Genomic DNA, 20,109 nt, shown 5'->3' on the forward strand with positions numbered 1-20,109 from the left:
TTTTTGAGATGGAGTCTTCCTGTGTCACCCAGGAGAGCAGTGGCATGATCTCGGCTCACCACAACCTCTGCCTCCTGGGTTCAAGCAATTCTCCTGCCTCAGCCTTCCCAGTAGCTGAGATTATAGGCACGTGCCACCATGCATGGCTAATTTTTGTATTTTCAGTAGAGACCATGCACCATGTTGGCCAGGCTGGTCTTGAACTCCTGGCCTCAGGTGATCCACTCGCCTTGGCCTCCCAAAGTGCTGGGATTATAGGCGCCTCACCTTGGGCAGTTTAATCCCTCTGGACTTTGGTTTCCTAACTCGTGAGATGACAATAGTTTCTAATTTGGCTGTTTTGTGGTATAAACGAACAGAATATGTAGGTCAAGTGCTTAGTACAACCGTGTGGAAAATAGTAAAGCCTGCATAAATGCCAGCTGCCATTACTGTTATGTCTAGCGTTACTTCTCCTGGAAACCAGCCACCTCTCTCCTTGAGCCCTGTCTAGGGCCAGTGGGTTTTCAGAAATCTAGAGCGGCAACTCCGATCTTGCAAGGATCAGCGAGAGGTGGGGGCAAGCGGCTCTCTCGTCACTTCTCCAGGGGGGTGGTCGCTGAGGCTTTGGAAGGAAATTTAGCGAGCTCAGACCCCCTCAAGGCTACTGTGTTCCAAGCATGTGGCAGTTCATTTCAAGCTTGATGGCACATTCTTTGCAGAGCAGTTGCCAAGGAACAAGGTAACTTGTGACACAAATACTGCCTGATGCTGTCAGTTTGATGGTCGAAAGGGTTTTAGGTGGTGTCAAATTTTATTACTAGCATTCCTGGTCTCCATGAAAGAATCACATAAGAAGACAAGTTATGTCAAAGGATAAAACTGCAGACCCAGATGGGCACTGTGCATACAACAGACATGTGGTTTCCTTTTGATATAGACCCAAGAGGGAGTGGATTAAAAAAAGACGAAAATAACACCAGAGACCACAGACTTAAACTGATCAGTGGTCTAACACTGGCAAGATTACTTTTGTTGATAAATTGATTTCTTGGGAAATCCCGGGAAAGTTCCTGGATGTGACCCCATGGTCCTACCATCACTAGCTATCTGTGACCTTGGATGAGTCAGCAAAGGGAACACACACAGCACAGTGACAGAGTGGGCACCAGGGACCACCTGCGACCCCCCCACACCCCATCACAGATGGTTTGCAAATAAAATACTCACGTACTTACTAAGATCTGCTGTACTCAAACACACCAAGCTCTGAGAGTTCTCACTTGGGTATTTAAGGAGTGTAGTGTCATGGGTGGGTGAGTGACTTTTTGGTTAGTAAGTTCTGCTGATTACATGAAGCAATGGGATAACTATGATGGCCAATAGAGTGTTCATACTGCAGGTTCAACAAGACTTTCTAATAATATTGAAGTAGTAGTTCCCTGAAAAGAGCCACTACGATTACATGGCTTGGTTAACTTTTTCTTACAAGTCTGAGCATGGATTTAACACACACGAACTATACAAAGACAGAATGGTCCTGAAATAAAATCACAGCATCTTATTGCATACACTACATCATCCAAGGTCAAAACCCTTTCATAGAGACATTTAAAACTATAACCAAGTAAAAGGGAAAATAGATGCAAATTTGCTTTTACAAAATTTGAAAATCAACCAAAAGAGTAAGGCACAAGATGCAGTCAACTACAATGCACTTTAGAGAACAGAGCTTTGCTCTCAGGTCTGGGACCCATCCCCTGGGCAAGGCCGCCTGGCAGCAGGCAGGAACCAAACCCCTGCCACCTCCACTAGCTCCCAGGGTTCTTCTTTGCAGGATGGTGGGGAGCACAGGCACCAAGGCAGGAAGGCCAAGGCAGGGAGACGCCACGCGTCCTTCACTTTCCCTCAGTGCGAGCACACCAAGTTCCCCGTAACCAGGAGAAGAGGACCCTAGGCACCAAAAGTCAAGCATGAGGAAATGTCTGGGCCATTTCTGGTTGCCACAGGTGGTCTGGCAGGTGCCTTTCAGACGCTAAAGTGCCAGGGTTTGCAGGCTCCTCGGATGGCTTACAGTGATGATGAGCTGGAGTCTTTAAACTCAGTGGTGTCCTAGATACTTAGGATGACGGTGACCTTTTGATGAAGGAGACTTGAGAAGCTGAGAAACTCCAGGAGAATTTAAGTTTCAAGGTCAGATGAGTTTGCTACTCAACTTCCATCACGGTTGTAGCTTTCGCTCCCGGAATACAAGGTAGAGAGGCATCAGCCAGGAGGTAGACTTCACCTTCAAGGCGGGGCGACGCCTGGCTACAGTTAGATCCCGCAGCAGGGTCACCGAAGTCTCTCCAGCAAGGCGGGGAGTTTGGCTTCCAACAGATCTACAGAGGGAGCCAGGAGAAAAAGCACGCTGAGGGCCTGGCGGCCTCTAGTGGTCACTGCCTGTCATCAGCTTTCCTCCAATAAACCAGGTGTCATGAGAATATAAAACAATCAGGAAGGAAGAAAAAAAAGTTTAGTATTTTATCAAAGAAAACCGTGACATACTAAATAGTCCTGAAACAGAAACGATTTACACATTTTCTTATGATTACGTATTTATTAAGTTCTAAAATCTTGAAGAACTGCTATTTTTAAAATTCACACTAAAATAAAACTAAGAAAACTAGAAATGTTAACATCTTTTACAGAGGGTGGTAAGTGGCCTTTTTAAAATTATAATCGCCTAGGAGAAAGGTGAGCTAATCTCTTTGGAAGCGTCATCAGCTGGTGAACTTCATCTTGGTCTCCACTTTATGTCTTTTACTCCATGAAAATGTCTTTTCAAAGCAGTGTTATCCGCCCATGGTGAGTTTAAACAGGCGTCGTCATCATTTTCTTCCAATCTCTGGAAACAAATACGTTTTACTCAGGCAGGCATTTCAGGAAGGTGTTTTGCACATAAAGAGACGGAAGAAAGAGTCCATGACTGACCTCCCCTCTCCCTGCCCACTAGGAGCGGGACCCTTCCATGTTTAGCCCCGGGAGACACCTGGCAGGACCCCGACAGCCCTGCAGAGAGAGAAGGTCTAGAAAGAGCCCTCCCCGGCATCCTGCAGAGCTCACCACTCCCCACCAGCCCCAGGTAAGGCACGCAGGCTATGCTGAGCGCCAGCACTGCAGAAAGCCCATCTGTTCCCCGCTACCTTGAGCTCCTCTTGCCTTCTGTGGTAGAACAGCATCAGCTGCTTCTGCTCCTCGCTGCTAATAATAGGCTCTCGGGCTGGAGCTCCCTGTCCCCTCTGCAAAGAGGATAGCAGAGCAAATTGTGAATTAAGGTTCTTAGAGTGACAATCCTGAAGTTACAACAAATGTTTTACAATTGCCTTTGCCAACTACTAAAGATAAACAGGTCCCCCACGTCTGATCACCCGAAGTGAAGCATCGAGGGAAGCCTTGGTCTTGAGCAGACTTGAGCCCTGGACTCTCACTGTGTGGAGACCAGAGGCTGCACGACGCCATCTCTGTCTTGGCCATTCCCAAGGCAGACACTGTAGGCAGGTCCAGTGGGAAAGGGAGCAGGCTCAGAGCCACAGACTCTGGATCTACGTATGGTGGAGGGCCCCATTTCCCCAAAATCACAGCCTAGTGACGTAGGAGCACCCACAAAACCAAGGCGGCCCCTCAGGTTACAGCGCTACACGATGTCCTTCAAAGGTCTCGAAACTTTCCTCCTCCTGTACATGGCATCAGCAGTTTGCAAAAGCCTGAAATCAGTGTCGGGCGAAATTTTACATTTCAAGGAAAATATTTGTTTACTTGCAGCCCTATTATTGAGGTTGAAATTAACATAATGTATTTCCTCTCCCCCACATATTAAGACAAACTCTAGGTATCACTAAACAATCCATATTTTCTTCTAGTTTTTGCTGGTGTGCAGGAAGAGGATATTTTTAGTTTAAACCCAAGCCAATAGGATTAAAATATTTGTACCAGTAGTTTAAATCTTTCAGATTCACTGTACATTTTTATCAGTTTGAAGGGAAATAACAAAAAATATTGACATGTTAAAGCAAAAAGTACTTACCTGCTGAATCTTGGCGATAATTTTGGTTTTTTCATTTTTCCCCACGTAGTCTGAAAGCTTCTTTGTTCTTCTCAGCTCCTTGGCTGCCCACCACAGCTGCGCCTCTGATTCTTTAATGACGTTGAGCCCTGCCTGGGGCCAATCATAAGAACTGGCTTGACTGTGGGTTCCCACCCGGGGGGCAGAGCCCAGCTGAGCCCCTCCCAGCAGAGGGCAGAGAACTGATTTCTCCCGGTGCTCACCATGGGAGGCCTGACTCCCCCACCTCACTCTAAGTCCTTGCTGACTTTAGTACCTTCCCTGTTAAGTTTCCACTCATGCCCTGACTCAGTTAACCTCCTCCTCTGGACAACAGGGAGGTCCTATCTCTTTTGCACCTTGATCCATATAGTTCATCTTAGACAGATCTGTAGGCCACTGCCAGGGAAGGGCGCTGGCATCGTGCTGGGTGTTTAAATCGAGGTATAATGGGGCTGCCTGTTCACTTCTGCATATTCCATTTACTTAAGATGGCTTAGACAAAGAATATTGTCCAACAGGATAGGAAGTGAGAAAACCCAAGGAAAATGGAACATGAGGGTCAGAAAATAACATGAAGCAACAGGTAAGACTAGAAACACAAATTTCCATGCAAAGGGACAGATGCATTCAGGTAGAAATAGGAAGAAATTAGGTAGCTGGCTTCCTAGCGGCCAAAGACAGTGGAAATGTTTTCAGTCACTCCTGACGGGTGGCCTCACAAACTGCATCCACTGCCTCCTGTGTGTGGGGCCAAACCCCTTACCCGTGGGTACCCACTCTCAGGGGCCGCTCCTGAATCCGGAACTCTGCTCTGATGCAGGGCACGGCAAACCTGAAAGCTGTGTAGGGAACAAAACACTACATCCAGAAGAGGGGCGTCAAATCTGAAGGGCTTTGGGGGGCCGTGAACTCACCCTCCAGAGTGCCCACCCAAGAACTACATACCTGCGTTCCCGACAAATCTTCCTTATTTTCAAACTCCATGCGGATGGGATCATACGGTGGCAACCCCATGGGGTAAACAATCATCACCGCGCCTCGAAGCTGATCCAAGGCATCTTTCACCATCTCCATCGTAACACAGACACCGGCTTCCACTTGTTTCTGCAAGCAGAAAGGCATCGTTATCTACAGTGTGGCTAACCAATTCAGTACATTCGATCAAGATCTTGTACAAGACCCGTGCCAGATACTGCCAGAGCAACAAAAAGAAATCAAACTCTTCTTGCTCCCAGAGTGACTACCATCTATTTCAGGGGCTGAGCCAAGCACACCGCGGCCTGTATTATAAAGCAGACAGTGAGCAGCACTGAGCACGGAGTACAGTGAAGTGCGAAGCATGCTCCACCGAGAAACAGCCCGGTGCTGGCAGCACAGATGGGGGCAAGGATCAGGAGGTACGGCAGGGGGAGCAGGCACCACAGGTGGGCCTTGAAACGCAGATGGGCTGAAAAGGTAGAGATGGCAGCAGGTGCTTCATTCAGGACAAGCTGAAACAAAGAGAAGCAGGGGCCAGCCTCCCCGGCACAGCACGGGGCAGGAAGGAGAGGAGAAGGTGAGGCCAGCTCTAGTTGGATCAGCTGGAGTTTGTTTTCGAACGGCCACAAAAGCCAGGCTGAAGATTCACGTTTCCTCTGTTAGACCACGGGAAGCGACTGCCTTTTCTGGGAAGGAGTGGTAATGTTGGGAGATTTATCTTGTAACTGGTATAGAACAGACCCAGTTGGCCAGGTGTGGTGGTTCACACCTTACATAATCCTAGCACTTCGGGAGGCCAAGGTGGGCGAATCACCTGAGGTCAGCAGTTCAAGACCAGCCTGGCCAACATGGCAAAACCCTGTCTCTATTAAAAACACAAAAATGAGCTGGGCGTGGTGGCAGGTGCCTGTAGTTCGAGCTACTCAGGAAGCTGGGGCAGGGGAATCGCTTGAAGCCGGGAGGCAGAGGTTGGAGTAGGCTGAAACTGTGCCACTGCACTCCAGCTTGGGCAACAGAATAAGACTCTGCCTCAAAAAAAAGAACAGACCTAGTCGGAGGGAGACCAGGTAGCAGGCACTGAAGATCACAGAGGAAGGTGTGATGAAATCACAAATACATCTGGTCTTTGCTACTCAGTTCCAGGCACAGAGCTCCAAAACTCGTGGAATTTCCTGAGGGACAGGAGTGTCTTGTTATTTACAACAAGCCCCTTCTCACCACACCTGAGCTTGTGCTAACACAGTAACCTGTAATCAGCGCTTGGTTTCAAGGAAGGGGCTGGCCATGCCAGGGAGACCAAGGACATGATTAGAGGGTTGGAGCTTTCAGCCTCACCCCCTTCCTCCACCTCCGGGGGCTAGAGGTTGGGATCAAACACGTGGCCAGTGGTTTAAGCAATCATGCCTACTGAGCAGAAACTCCACAAAAATCCCAGACACCATGGCTCAGTGGAGCTTCCTGATTGGTGCAGACGCTGATGTGCCAGGTGACGCATATCAATGGGGGCATAGTGGGAACCTCCAAATTTGTAGTCAAGCTGGACACACGTATGGGTGGCCTGGGGCCCTCACGTGCAGCTGGTGTCTGAAATAAGAGGAGTCTTGTTGCTGATCTTGCCCTTTGACCTGTGGGGTCTGATGCTAACTCCAGGCATTGGTGTCAGAATTGAAGGATCTGCCTTTGACCAGTGGGGTCTGTGCTGTCTCTGAGTAGTTAGTGTCAGAATGAAATGGAACTGACTGGCAGGACCCCCAGTGGGCATCAGAATGCAAAAGCCTACAGGAGAGCCTTCAACAAAGCCAGAGCTGTGGAAGTGAAAGGAAGAGGAGGATTTAAGAGGCATCATGGGACCAGACGGTACAGGACCCCACTTCAAACCTAGAGGTGACAGAAGGGAGAAGTGCTGAAGATGACACTGAGGATTTGGCCTATAAAACCAAGACACTGAGGTTCTGTTACTGGAGACAGCTCATAGGAGGTGCTGATTCTCAGGGACAGAACACAGAGGGAGAGGAGGAAGCAAAGAGCTCATTTCTAGAAAACTGGACCTCAGAGTGCTGACCGGGTGTTCAGATAGCACGGTCTCGCAACCAGCTGGAAATTCAGGTTGCAAGTGAAGCAAGATGTCAGGGGGAAAGGACGGAAGCTTCAGAGTTATCTGCAGAGGGTGGAATTTGCATTTGGCAGAGTAGATAAGATGCCAAGGGAGCAAGAAGGCCAAGGATAAAAAGTACTTTCAGAAGTACACAGGCAAAGGGGAGAAGCGAGGCGACTGAAAGAGGAGTTCCACAGCAAAGCGTGGGGAGAAACGTGCAGAACAACGGCCAGACCACCGTTTTCCTGCCATGGCCTGAGATGTGCTCGCATGCCTAGATGCCATCATCACGCAAACACTGGGCTCAACCAAGGCGTCTCCTGTAGAGCTTCTTCAAGCCGTTACTATATTAACAGGCACAGAGCTTCAGGGCAGCCTTTGCTGAGGCTCTTCAAAGATTAGTCAAAAGCTTGATGAGCTTGAGAAATATTGGTTTAAAAATAACAGTTCTGCTGAGCAAATCAGAAGAAGCAGAATAAAAAGTGGTTATCAATCGAGAGACTTGCAGTTGAGGGTGGTAGCAACTAATATCACCAACACACAAATACAAGCAACACATACAGACACCACTTCTTTCAATAGCCTTAAATTCTTTTCCTCCAGATACACATTATCTGTGTATCAATGGTATAAATTTACGCTCCTCCCTCTATAAAATAGCCTTTGTATAAATGCTAAAGACAATTACAAAAAACCGATTTAGATCAAATACATATTAAGTCAATCAAGTGTCTGGAGAACTACTCTATGGCCACAATATTCAAATCTCCCCTACTTAGCTTTGTTAAGTTCTTCAAAAAGGTAAAAGAAACGAAATCAACATTTGTATTATACATATTTGTATTATACGTGAACCTACATTTACACAAGCCAACAAAATTTGTGTCTGCCTGTAGGAACGGGGAGGACTCTGGGCAACTGTCAGGATTACGAAAGGAAAAGCTATGGCCTACCCCAAATATGCTTGTTTCCCTTGCCTCCAGAAGGCTGAAAGAGAAGGCTGGCTGAGAGGCAACTCTGGAAGCCAGAGTTGGAGTTTTTTCTCAAAAGACAAGTTTTAGGCCAGGCGCGGTGGCTCACCCCTGTAATCCCAACACTTTGGGAGGCTGAGGCGGGCAGCTCACCTGAGGTCAGGAGTTCGAGACCAGACTGACCAACATGGAGAAACCCTGTCTCTACTGAAAATACAAAATTAGCTGGGCGTGGTGGCACATGCCTGTAACCCCAGCTACTCGGGAGGCTGAGGCAGGAGAATTGCTTGAATCCGGGAGGTGGAGGTTGCGGTGAGCCGAGATCGTACGATTACACTCCAGCCTGGGAAACAAAAGCGAAATTCCATCTCCCCCTCACCCCCCCAAAAAAAGACAAGTTTTAGAGCATCATTTAAAAGAGCCAACCTTAGATATTATTGCTTTGGCTTCTTCTATAGTCTTCTTTAACACTTGCTTCATTTTCTCATTTGGAGCTATAAAAAAAAAAAAAAAAGGAGAGAGAGAGAGAGAGCTGTCAAATATAAAGCCTCTTTAAAAGTCTTCTGAAATATCTCAATCCCTTCTGTCTGAGCCAGGGGGTAAGTGGACTGAGACAGAGTGCGAGTGAAGTATCTCAATCCCTTCTGTCTGAGTCGGGGTAAGTGGACTGAGACGGAGTGCGAGTGTGGACTGTAGGGAAGAGAGGCAAGAAACCTGGCTGCTGGAAGTTAGGTGAAGATCTCTTCCCAACACAGACACCTGGAGTGTGCTTTATGCAGTGGCAAAGGCTACAAAAAACAGAAATCCATGTTGTTGGGTAAACAGGGCCGGCAAACTTTTTCTGGAAAGGGCCAGAGAGTAAATATTTGAGGCTTTGCAGGCTATACAGTCTTGTTGGGTGGGATTACTCAGCTCTGCCACGTAGCACAAGAGCAGACAATACGACAGAGCTTGCAGTGAGCAGAGATCGCGCCACTGCACTCCAGCCTGAGAGACAGAGAGAGACTCCGTCTCAAAAAATAATAATAATAAAAAATATATAATAAATAAAAAAAATAAATGGGGTGGCTGCATCTCCATACAATTTTATTTACAATAGGCAACTGCCTGAATTTGGCCTGTAGCCCATAATTTGGTGACTCCTAGATCAGGAAAAAACAATAACTTGAAAGCTTAGAAGCAAAAAAAAAAAAAAAAAAGAAGATGAAATGCCCAAACCTAGGGAAAATGGATGGGGCAAGTTGAAACCATATATTCCTAATAAATAACAGTATTAATTAGACATTGAAAATATTAGAAATATAAGATTGTATTAGAATAGAAGTGGTTAGGTCAGGGGTGGTGGCTGACACCTGTAATCCTAGCACTTTGGGAGGCTGAGGCAGGTGGATCACCTGAGATCAGGAGTTCGAGACCAGCCTGGGCAACATGCAGAAACCCTGTCTCTACAAAAAATACAAAAATTAGCCAGGCGTGGTAGCAGGCACCTATAATCCCAGCTACTCTGGAGGCTGACACAGGAGAATCACTGGAACCCGGGAGGCAGAGGTTGCAGTGAGCCAAGATCATGCCACTGCACTCCAGCCTGGGCGACAGGGACTCTGTCTCAAAAAAAAAAACTGGTTAATTTAAGAACATACTACATATTGTTTTAATGATGAATAATGAACTGTTAAGTGGTTCTCATGTTTTTTTTCTTCATCTTACCACATCTTCTTAGGTCAGAAAGATGTGGAAGACAACCATTTTTCAGGTTAACATTCAAAGGAAATAATACTAGGAATTCTTACTATCCCTGATATTTAAAAAAAGTGTATTTTTGAACTGGTAAGGCCTTGCAGGAATACTGTTCTTTTACTCCTAACAGTGTTTTAGGGCTGATCAATTACAGTGTTTTAAATGGAGCTTTTAATGCAGGTTAAAAAGAATAAGCTATCAAAGAGGATTATCATCAATTCCACATGATCGGCCCAACACTGAAAGGAGAAGAATTTCTTCAGTGTTTTGCCATGTACTGAAGTGCTCTGCCCCAGAGAGAGGCATGTCCTTGATCAGGGAAGTCCATGTGCTGACATGCTTTCCCTTTCCTCTTTCACACAGTCCAGCTCGAAAGATCCCCCAACATCTGTGAACAGTAACAAAACACAACTCTGAATACATTTCAGTGAGTATCTGCCAACAATTATTAGGTGGAACCACATGAAATTGCCAATACTCAACCATTTTTGACCTACAGAAGGGAAAGGGTCATTTCATCTGGTTCATCGAATATATTTAAAAGCAAGCTGCAACTTATTAAGAGCAAAACAAACACTTCCTTTATCTACTTAATTCATCCTAGATTAGAGTTTTACCACAGGAGCTACAGAGTACAGTATTTTCTAAGTCTGTAGAGAAATGATGAGGTCAATTTTTGAACATAAAGAACTGCTTTCTTTACTAGAAAACCAAGTCCCTTGTCCCATCTCTGCTACCTCTGAGGGGGTGTAAGCTGCTTTAAATCCTCCCCACTGATTTGTATAAATTATTTATGAAGCATTGACATGAAGTTTTATAGAAGGTCTCAGACCAGGCGCGTTGGCTCATGCCTGTAATCCCAGCACTTTGGGAGGCCGAGGTGGGCAGATCACCTAAGGTCAGGAGTTTGAGACCAGCCTGGTCAACATGGCAAAACCCTGTCTCTACTAAAAATACAAAAATTAGCCAGGCGTGGTGGCGCATGCCTGTAGTCCCAGCTACTCAGGAGGCTGAGGCAAGAGAATTGCTTGAACCTGGAAGATGGAGTTGGCAGTGAGCTGAGATTGTGCCACTGCACTCCAGCCTGGGCAATAGAGCAAGACTCCCTCTCAAAAAAAAAAAAAAAAAAAAAAGGAACTGTTTGCATACTTATGCCTATATAAGCATGCACATAGAAGAGAAATCCTCACTTACCTTGCCCATTCCTTCGTCCAATATCATCCTTTTTAAATACTGCACCTCCACTGGGTACACATTTTTCACCCCATTCATCCTTCAATTTCAATTCTTCAATCTGATCATCAGTCAGTCCTTGCATATTAGGAGGGAGAAATATGCCATGTTCAGCTAATTCTTCCATTTCTTAAAAATAAGCAAAAGACAGTATCAAAATCACAACACCTCATAGCATTGGAACGTAAGCTACAAAGGGCCAGGGGCTTGCCCAACTGGCTCACTATTTTGTGGAACAAATATTTATATGCCACTTGCTAAGTGCCAGGCCTGGCCTGGACCCTTGACAAAGAGTCATTGATCCACCCTCAGCCAACAGCATAGAGAGCTCAGAAGCTCGCCCCAGGTCCCAGGCAATTGGCCTGTAGACTGAGGGGCCAATCATTTGTGCTCTGTTGTGCTTCCTAACTCTGGAGGAGCAAAATTACTATTCATTGAACACCTGAATATATATTCACATGGGTCTTACAGTTTTCCAAGTGCACTCACATGGACTATCTCATTTAATTTAACCTTGTACATTCCCCCCACCCTCCTTAATTTATAAGTTGTATCATGTCAGGCTTGCTCAGATGACACAGCTGCAGCTGATATCTTTTTTCTTGAGACGGAATCTCACTGTGTCACCCCGGCTGGAGTGCAGTGGCACGATCTCAGGCTCACTGAAACCTCCAGCTCCCAGGTTCAAGCGATTCTCCTGCCTCAGCCTCCTGAGTAGTTGGGATTACAGGTGTCCGCCACCATGCCCAGCTAATTTTTGTATTTTAATAGAGACACGGTTTAGCCATGTTGACCAAGCTGGTCTCAAACTCCTGACCTCAAGTGATCCACCCACCTCAGCCTCCCAAAGTGCTGGGATTACAGGCATGAGCCAACGCGCCTGGTCTGAGACCTTCTATAAAACTTCATGTCAATGCTTCATAAATAATTTATACAAATCAGTGGGGAGGATTTAAAGCAGCTTACACCCCTCAGAGGTAGCAGAGATGGGACAAGGGACTTAGTTTTCTAGTATCATGTTCACTATTCAAATGCATGGCTGTTTTTCCTAATCCTTATATATTCACCCCAAAACCAGTCCGCATTTTAACCTTGCAAAATTGCCTTCCTTCCTTTCTCTCTCTCTCCTTCCTTCCTGTGAAGGAGGCACTTGGATCTTAGTGTTCCCATAACGTTGTGTGAGGACGTCACCTGACCTGAAATAATACAGTATTACGAATAAATGGTGTCACTGAATGGGATGTTTACTGTCTCCCTCTCCACCACAGTCTAAGCTACTTATTTCTTAAAAATAAGGGAAGGTTAGATAACATCTATCACAGTCATCATGATGCCCCCTCATACCCCATTGGAATGTTAGCTTCCAGGGGTCAGGGGCCTTGCCCATCTGGCTATTTTATGGAACGAACATTTATATGCCACTTGCTATGTGCCAGACCTGGCCTGGACCCTTGACACAGGGGCACGGTACTGGTCTTATTCATCCTTGTCTTTCTTTTCTTTGAGACAGGGTCTCCCTCTCTCACCCAGGCAGGAGTGCAGTGGAGTGATCTCAGCTCACTGCAGCATTGCCTCCCGGGTCCAAGCGATTCTCATGCCTCAGCCTCCCAAGTAGCTGGGACAACAGGCATGTGTCACCACGCCCAGTTCAGTTTTGTATTTTTAGTAGGGACTGAGTTTCACTATGTTCTAGGCTGGTCTAGAACTCCTAGGCTCAAGGGATCCACCTGCCTCTGCCTCTCAAAGTGTCAGGATTACCCGTGTGACCATCGCACCTGGCCCCATCCTTGTCTTCTGAAGGCTGAGCACTGGTGCAGAATAAATACATGAATTTTAAGTTCACTAATGTGACTCTCAGCATTCAGCACATTTCCAATTTATAATGTATAGAAAGAAAAGACAAATTCCTTTTCTCCTCAAATGCTTTAAGATAACATTTAATATTGTGTTTGTGTTGGAAGCTCAATTAATACACTACACATAAGTTTCATGAAAAGAACCATAACCCTCAGGAATTTCTCCACGGTGCAGAAATTACAAGTTCATGCAATTTAATCAATACATTTAATAATAAATCACATATTCATGCAATTTAATAAATCACATAAATGAATATACTATTTATTGCAAATAGTTACGTTTGTATTTTCTATGTATACATAATGATAATTATATAAACACTTAGTAATATCCTACACCACATCAGAAAGTATCATCCCGTCAAGTTCAAAAGCTATGCTGTCTAATGCGGCAGGTACTCACTCACTTGGCGATTTAAATTTATTCAAATTAATTAAAATCAGCCGGGCGCAGTGGCTCACACCTGTAATCCAGCACTTTGGGAGGCCAAGGCAGGAGGATCACCTGAGGTCAGGAGTTCGAGACCAGCCTGGCCAACATGATGAAACCCCGCCTCCACTAAAGATACAAATATTAGCTGGGGGTGGTGGCATGTGCCTGTAATTCCAGATATTTGGGAAGCTGAGGCAGGAGAATCCCTTGAACCCGGGAGGCGAAGGTTGCAGTGAGCCGAGATCGCACCACTGCACTCCAGCCTGGGCGACAGAGAGACCCTGTCTCTCTCTCTCACACACACACCCCCCCACACACACACTATATATATATTTAATAAATTAAAATGAAAATGTAAAATTCGGTTGCCTGGCCGCACTAGCCACATTCCAAATGCTCTGCCACACGTGGCCGGCGGCTACCCAATGGACAGCACAGATGGGGGCCCTTCCACCGCGGGGAGATTCTGCGGAACAGCGGTGCCCTGGAACCTGCGCGGGGAAGGGAGACGGCGCCGCCAAGCGAACAACAGGCCGTTTCCAGGGCGGGGAAAAATCACCAAGGCTTCCTCAACTGTAAGGAGCCGCCCCAAAGCCAGGTGGCTCGCTGCTTTACATCGGGCGACTAAAAATAGTAAATTCAGCTTTTAAAAGCCCATCCAGTTCTCATCTCACCCCTCACACGTGATTAATTGCACTAAGTCGGCTGTTCAGCCCGGTCTTTAGGTTCCCTCCTCCCTCCCCAGCCCATTTCCACTTATTCGCAGCACCCCGGGATTCGCAGCATCCCGGCTCCGAGAGGCACCTGGGCCCACCTCCCAGCCCGGGATGCCAGACAGGCCGGACCTTCGGTTCCTTATTCATCTCCGGTTAACCCTAGTGTCCCGTTTCAACCCCGGCTGCTGCAAATCTCTTCAATAATCTTCACCAACCTGACCCCTCGGCCCATCCTGCCCCTCTTTCTCCATCCCACGCCTGTCTCTCGATCTGTCCCGGCTGGGCCCGCCCGTGAGCCGCACCTGAGCAGAGGCGCTGCACCTTGAGCCGCCCATTATAGACCCGGGCCACCTGCACCGTGAGCTCCTCCAGCTCGGTGCTCCCAGGCGCCTGCAGCAGGAACTGGCTCTCGTCGCCCCGCTTCACGTGCAGCAGAACCATGGCGGTCCCGCCGAGGCACTGAGGCGGTGAGAAGGCCCGGGCTGTGTGGCCCGCGGATCCGGCCGGCCGAGGGTCGCCGGATCGCCAGCAGCGGCGACGTACTAACAACAGCCGCTCGGGGGCCGGAACCCCACGCTCCCGAGCCCGCAGTGAGCTAGGGAAACGGCACTCGCTCCCGGAAGTGGATGTTGCCAGCAGCAACAGTGAAGCAGAGTCAAAAGAGCCGCCAGCTCCAGCTCAGAACTCGCGTAGCGGAGGCTGGTGTGCACTGAGGCCCAGCAATCTACGCCCACATGCAGCTGCTGCCGGGGAAACCACCCACACAGCCTGAGAGGGCAGCTGATTCTGGCCGGACCGACGGAAGGAGATTCGCAGAGGCCCCTCCCGGAAGTGACTGTTGTCGTGGCAACTTCCCAAACACAGACCAAGCCGCTGAAGTGGAGGGTGGACCTCCCAATCGACTGGTCTGGGGCCCGAGATTCCACTCAGGGAGATACGTGGGCTGAGGTGGGAGTTACTAGATGGGGAATGGGAGGGACGGCAGGCAACATACGCGCCGAGTTCCGCAACTGTCGCCCCACAACCGCTCCACATTCTAGCGTCCCTTCCGCCGCTTTCAGTCTCCACTTCCGGCAACGCCTCCATGCTGCTTCCGGCCTGGGAAAGTTTGGCGGCAGCGACCTAGAACTGGGTCGCTCTGTTGGCTGCTGTTTGCGCGCGTTTGCTTTTCAGGACGGAGGGGCCAGGGCGAGTGTCCGCACGTCTTCGTTCAGGCTGATTTGGATGGCGTTGGTAGGGTAGCTCCAGCGTTTCCTGCCTCAGCGACCCTTCCCGAAATATCCAGCGGACTCTTGCAGAAGTCGATCGGCGTCAGTCGCTGTTTCTTCCGGGCGCCGCAGATCCACAGTCACTGCTCCCATGGAGCTTATATTTTAGTGTGACAAAGAGAAAATAAAAATAAATGGCAGGCCGGGCGCTGTGGCTCACGCGTGTAATCCCAACACTTTGGGAGGTCGGGAGTTCGAAACCAGCCTGGCCAACATGGTGAAACCCCGTCTCTACTAAAAATACAAAAATCAGCCAGACGTAGTGGCACGTGCCTGTAATTCCAGCTACTAGGGAGCCTGAAGTGGGAGAATCGCTTGAACCCGGGAAGCGGAGGTTGCAGTGAGCCTAGATCGCGCCACTCCATTCTCTGCGACAGAGTGAAACTGTGTTTCAAAAATAATAAATAAACGGACAATGCAAATTCAAATACAGGTCTAAAAAAACTAAACAGGTTGATGGACTTCTTAGGTTGGATGGTCAAGGAATGCCTGAAGAGATGCGTAACATTTGCAGAGTCCTTAGTAACAAGGCGTCTAGGCGAGATGGTGCAAGGCCTCTACCCGTTGTCTCGTTCTTGGAGGGGAGCAGTGCTGAGTACATATTGATTTGACTGTTACAAGCGCCCGCTACTTCCTGTTCCTTAAGCTTTGGAACTTTGGTCTTCTTGGTTGAAACTGGGGAGTGTGTGTTGGGGAGGGGGCGTGTTGGGCGAAAGGGTATGACTGAAGGCCTGGAAATGCCCAAAGCCAATCTGGGCTTGGTAGGAAGACTGATAACTGATAGTGGATAGAAGGGGGATGGAGCCTTGGGAGAGGGGAAGATGTGTTGTTATTTCTAGTACTGTTGAGACAGGGATCACCCAAACCCCGGAACAGGCAGTACTGGTCTGATTGGCAAATGCCTATCTCGCCAGGGGAAATGGGCTACTATGTTTTCTTAGCTCCTGACTGCGGGCCATAAGGTCATACCCTTTCTCTTGAATCCAATTCCGTACTCATCAGCTTCTTAAAATTTTACAGTATAGCCTTCCAGATAGAGAGCTACATGTCCACAAACTTACGTATTTTACGGGGTCTCCATATAATTGTTAATAATATTGAGAAATGTGGAAAATCGTTGCATAAGAACCCATGTTTTGACCATCCAGTTTTGTTTAAATATGTAGCTTAGTAATCATCTAGTGATTATTAAATCATCTAGTGATTAAAATAACCACAGATCAAGCCCGTGCAGTATCTTTAAATTTGTCAGCCCTGGTATTTGTGGTCCTCATAATTTTATTATAACTGCATTCTGTTCAGCATTTTCTTTTCTTTTCTTTCTTTCCTTTTTTTTTTTTTTTTTTTTTTTTTTGAGACAGAGTCTCACTCTTGTCGCCCAGGCTGGAGTGCAGTGGCTCATTGCAACCCCTGCCTCCTGAGTTCAAGCAATTCTCCTGCCTCAACTTCTTGAGTAGCTGGGATTACAGGCGCCCGCCACCAGGCCCAGCTAATTTTTGTATTTTTAGTAGAGACGGGTTTTTGCCATGTTGGCCTGTCTGGTCTCCGCCCGCTTCAGCCTCTGGAAGTGCTGGGATTATAGGCTGGGATTATAGGCGTGAGCCACCACCTGGCCCTGTTCAGCATTTACTTAAGGTCCTTTTCTTCTCATACAGGGCTTGTCTTAAATATCTGTGGCTAGCTCTTTCTTGGTGTGGTTTCAGCAGTCATAAATCATGCAAAGCCTGTTTTCTTGCCCTCAGGCACCCAAGTGAGTTCGAATTTGAAGACCAAGATGACACCTGGTGTGGTCTTGTGAGTTTTTACTAGTTTTCTCGTTGTATTTGAGGTGCTGTTGCCTTTCTAGGATGAAGAGCATCTTATGACCATTTGTATCTGTTCAGCAGTCCATCAGTGATTAACATCCTGATCTGGATAATTTATGAGTCTTTCATGATGGCTGCTGGATATCAGGCAGCCAGAAACGAAAAGAGCAAATTTTGCTCTATTGACTGCATTTTGTTTTTTAGGTCCTAACACACTACAGATACAGTTAAGGCCTCTCTCTAATCCCATTCTCTTCTTCCCCTTCTCCAGAGGTAAACTGCCATTCTGAATTTGGTGCTTATCATTTCCATTGCATGTTTTTAATACCATTAACATGTGTATATACCCCTAAAAATATATCGTCTTGTGTATTTTAAATTTTATTTTATTTATTTATTTATTGAGACGGAGTCTTGCACTGTCGCCCAGTCTGGAGTGCAGTGGTGCAAACTCGGCTCACTGCAACCTCCGCCTCCCAGATTCAAACAATTCTCCTTGCCTCAGCCTACCAAGTGGCTGGGTAATTACAGGCGCCTGCCACCACGCCCAGCTAATTTTTTTGTATTTTTAGTAGAGACGGGGTTTCACTATGTTGGCCAGGCTGGTCTCAAACTCCTGACCTCGTGATCCGCCTCCCTTGGCCTCCTAAAGTACTAGGATTACAGGCGTGAGCCACTGCAGCCGACTTTGTAAATTTTATATAAATGATGTCATACTATTTTGTATCTTGCTTTATGGCTACACTGTGAGGTTTTCACTCACTTATTTTCCACTCCACTCCCCAGTTGACGTTTATTTCTGGATTTCACCATTACAAACAATGCCTCTCATGTTCCACAGATCCTAGTTTCTGTAGTAGTCGGATTTCTTGTTGATAGGGTACATGAATTTTACCTAATATTGTTAAATTGTTTTCTTGAGCTGATGTGCTAGTTTACTCTTTCACCAACCATGTAAGAGTTCCCCTCTCTCCGTATAATTGGTAATCCTTGATATGGTCAGACATTTTTCTAACATTAATAAATTGGTGTTTTGATTTATACATCAGTTTCTTGTGAGTTTGCTTATTACATGCCTATCACCCTTGCTATAGTTTCTGGCCCTGCAGAGCTCAGAATCTGGCTGTGGGTCATGTAAAAAGAATGAAAACTAAGCTACAGACTGGAGAAGTATCTGCAAACCACATATCCAATGAAAGATGAGTAGAATCTATAATATGTAAATAATCTTCTAAACTTACCTGTGAAAACAAAATCCATTTAGAAGATGGGCAAAATACCACAGACACTTCACTGAATATAAGATGGCAAATAAGCACTTGAAAAGATCTTCAGGCTGGGCGCAGTAGCTCACACCTGTAATCCCAACACTTTGGGAGGCCGAACTGGGCAGATTACATGAGGTCAGGAGTTTGAGACCAGCCTAGCCAAAATGGTGAAACCCATCTCTACTAAAAACACAAAAAATTAGCTGGGCATGGTGGCAGGCACCTATAATCCCTGCTACTTGGGAGACTGAGGCAGGAGAATCATCAGAACCCAGGAGGCGGAGGTTGCAGTGAACCAAGATTGTGCCACTGTACTCCAGCCTGGTTGACAGAGCAAGACTCCATCTCAAAAAACAAAAACAAAAGATTTTTATCATTAGCTGTTAGGGAAATGCAAATTAAAACCACAAGGAAACATCCACTACTATAATGGCTAAAATAAAAAAAATAACGACAACACCAAATGAGGAAAAGGATGGGGAGAAGCTGGATTACTCATGCATTGCTGATGGGAATATGAAAGGGTAGGCACTCTGGAAAAGTTTCAGTTTTTAAAAAACGGAAGCATGCCATAACCATATAACCAAGCAATTGCACTCCTGGGTGTTTATCCCAGAGACATGGAAACTTCTCTTCACGGCAGCTGTATTTGTAATAGCCACCACACTGGAAACAACCCAGGTGTCCTTCAGTGGATGAATGGTTAAACGATGGTACATCCATACCATGGAATACTATTCAGCAATAAAAAGGAACAGATAGTACATGCAACCTAGATGAATCTCCAGAGAATTATGCTGAGTGAAGAAAGCCAACCCCAAAAGGTTACATACCACGATTAAATTTACATAACATTCTTGAAGTGAGAAAATTATACATGCAGAGATCAGATTAGTGGTTGCCAGAAGTTAAGGGCGGGGGAAAAGGAGATGGGATGAAAGGGCAGTGGGAAAAGGGCAACATGAGGGTTCCTTATGGTGATGGAAATGCTCTGTGTCGTTCATGTCTTGGTCATACTCTGGTACTGTAGTTTTGCAAGATGTTACCCCTTGGGGCAAGTGGGTAAAGGGGTACATGGGGTCTCTGTATTATTTCTTATAACTCCATATTAACCTACAAGTATCTTAAAATGGTTTTTTTAAGGCAATAATTCTGTAACTTCTTAATAAAAGGTTAATGAACATTAAGAATTAAGGTAAGAATTTCAAATACCAACCAGATAGGTATGAAAAAAGGCAACACTAGCCTTGGCCTTTTTTTTCTTTCTTTTTTTTTTTTTTTTAAATGAGATAGGGTCTTGGTCCGACGCCCAGGCTGGAGTGTGGTTGTGTGATCGTAGCTCACTCGCTGCAGCCTCGATCTCCTGGGCTCAGGTGATGCCCCACCTCAACCTTCTAAGTAGCTGGGACTACAGGGATGCACCACCATGCCCAGCTAATTTTTTTGATTTTTACCAGATATAAAGTCTATGTTGTCCAGGCGGGTCTTGAACTCCTGGGCTCAAGCAATCCTCCTGCCTTAGCCTCCCAATATGCTGGGAGTGCAGGAATGAGCCATTGCACCTTGCCTAGCCTTGGCCTCTTTCTTTCTTTGAGGCAGTCTCCCTCCGTCCCCCAGGATGAAGAGCAGTGGCGTGGTCTTGGCTCACTGCAACCTCCACCTGCCAAATTCAAGATACTC

At 46.7% G+C, this 20,109-nt stretch overlaps 1 protein-coding gene across 1 annotated transcript; it reads right to left on the reverse strand.

The window, feature by feature from the left end:
- Positions 1 to 1,517: 1,517 nt before the first annotated feature.
- CFAP298 (cilia and flagella associated protein 298) lies at positions 1,518 to 15,346 on the reverse strand. The gene is given in 9 exon segments (XM_011726245.3): positions 1,518 to 2,866; positions 3,165 to 3,260; positions 4,046 to 4,177; positions 5,012 to 5,170; positions 8,537 to 8,604; positions 11,042 to 11,209; positions 14,391 to 14,748; positions 14,750 to 15,012; positions 15,015 to 15,346. Coding segments are annotated over 9 exon segments (1,515 nt in total). The 5' UTR covers positions 15,175 to 15,346; the 3' UTR covers positions 1,518 to 2,755.
- Positions 15,347 to 20,109: the final 4,763 nt, after the last annotated feature.

This window comes from Macaca nemestrina, chromosome 4, assembly GCF_043159975.1.
Source record: "Macaca nemestrina isolate mMacNem1 chromosome 4, mMacNem.hap1, whole genome shotgun sequence".
Taxonomy (NCBI): Eukaryota; Metazoa; Chordata; class Mammalia; order Primates; family Cercopithecidae; genus Macaca; species Macaca nemestrina.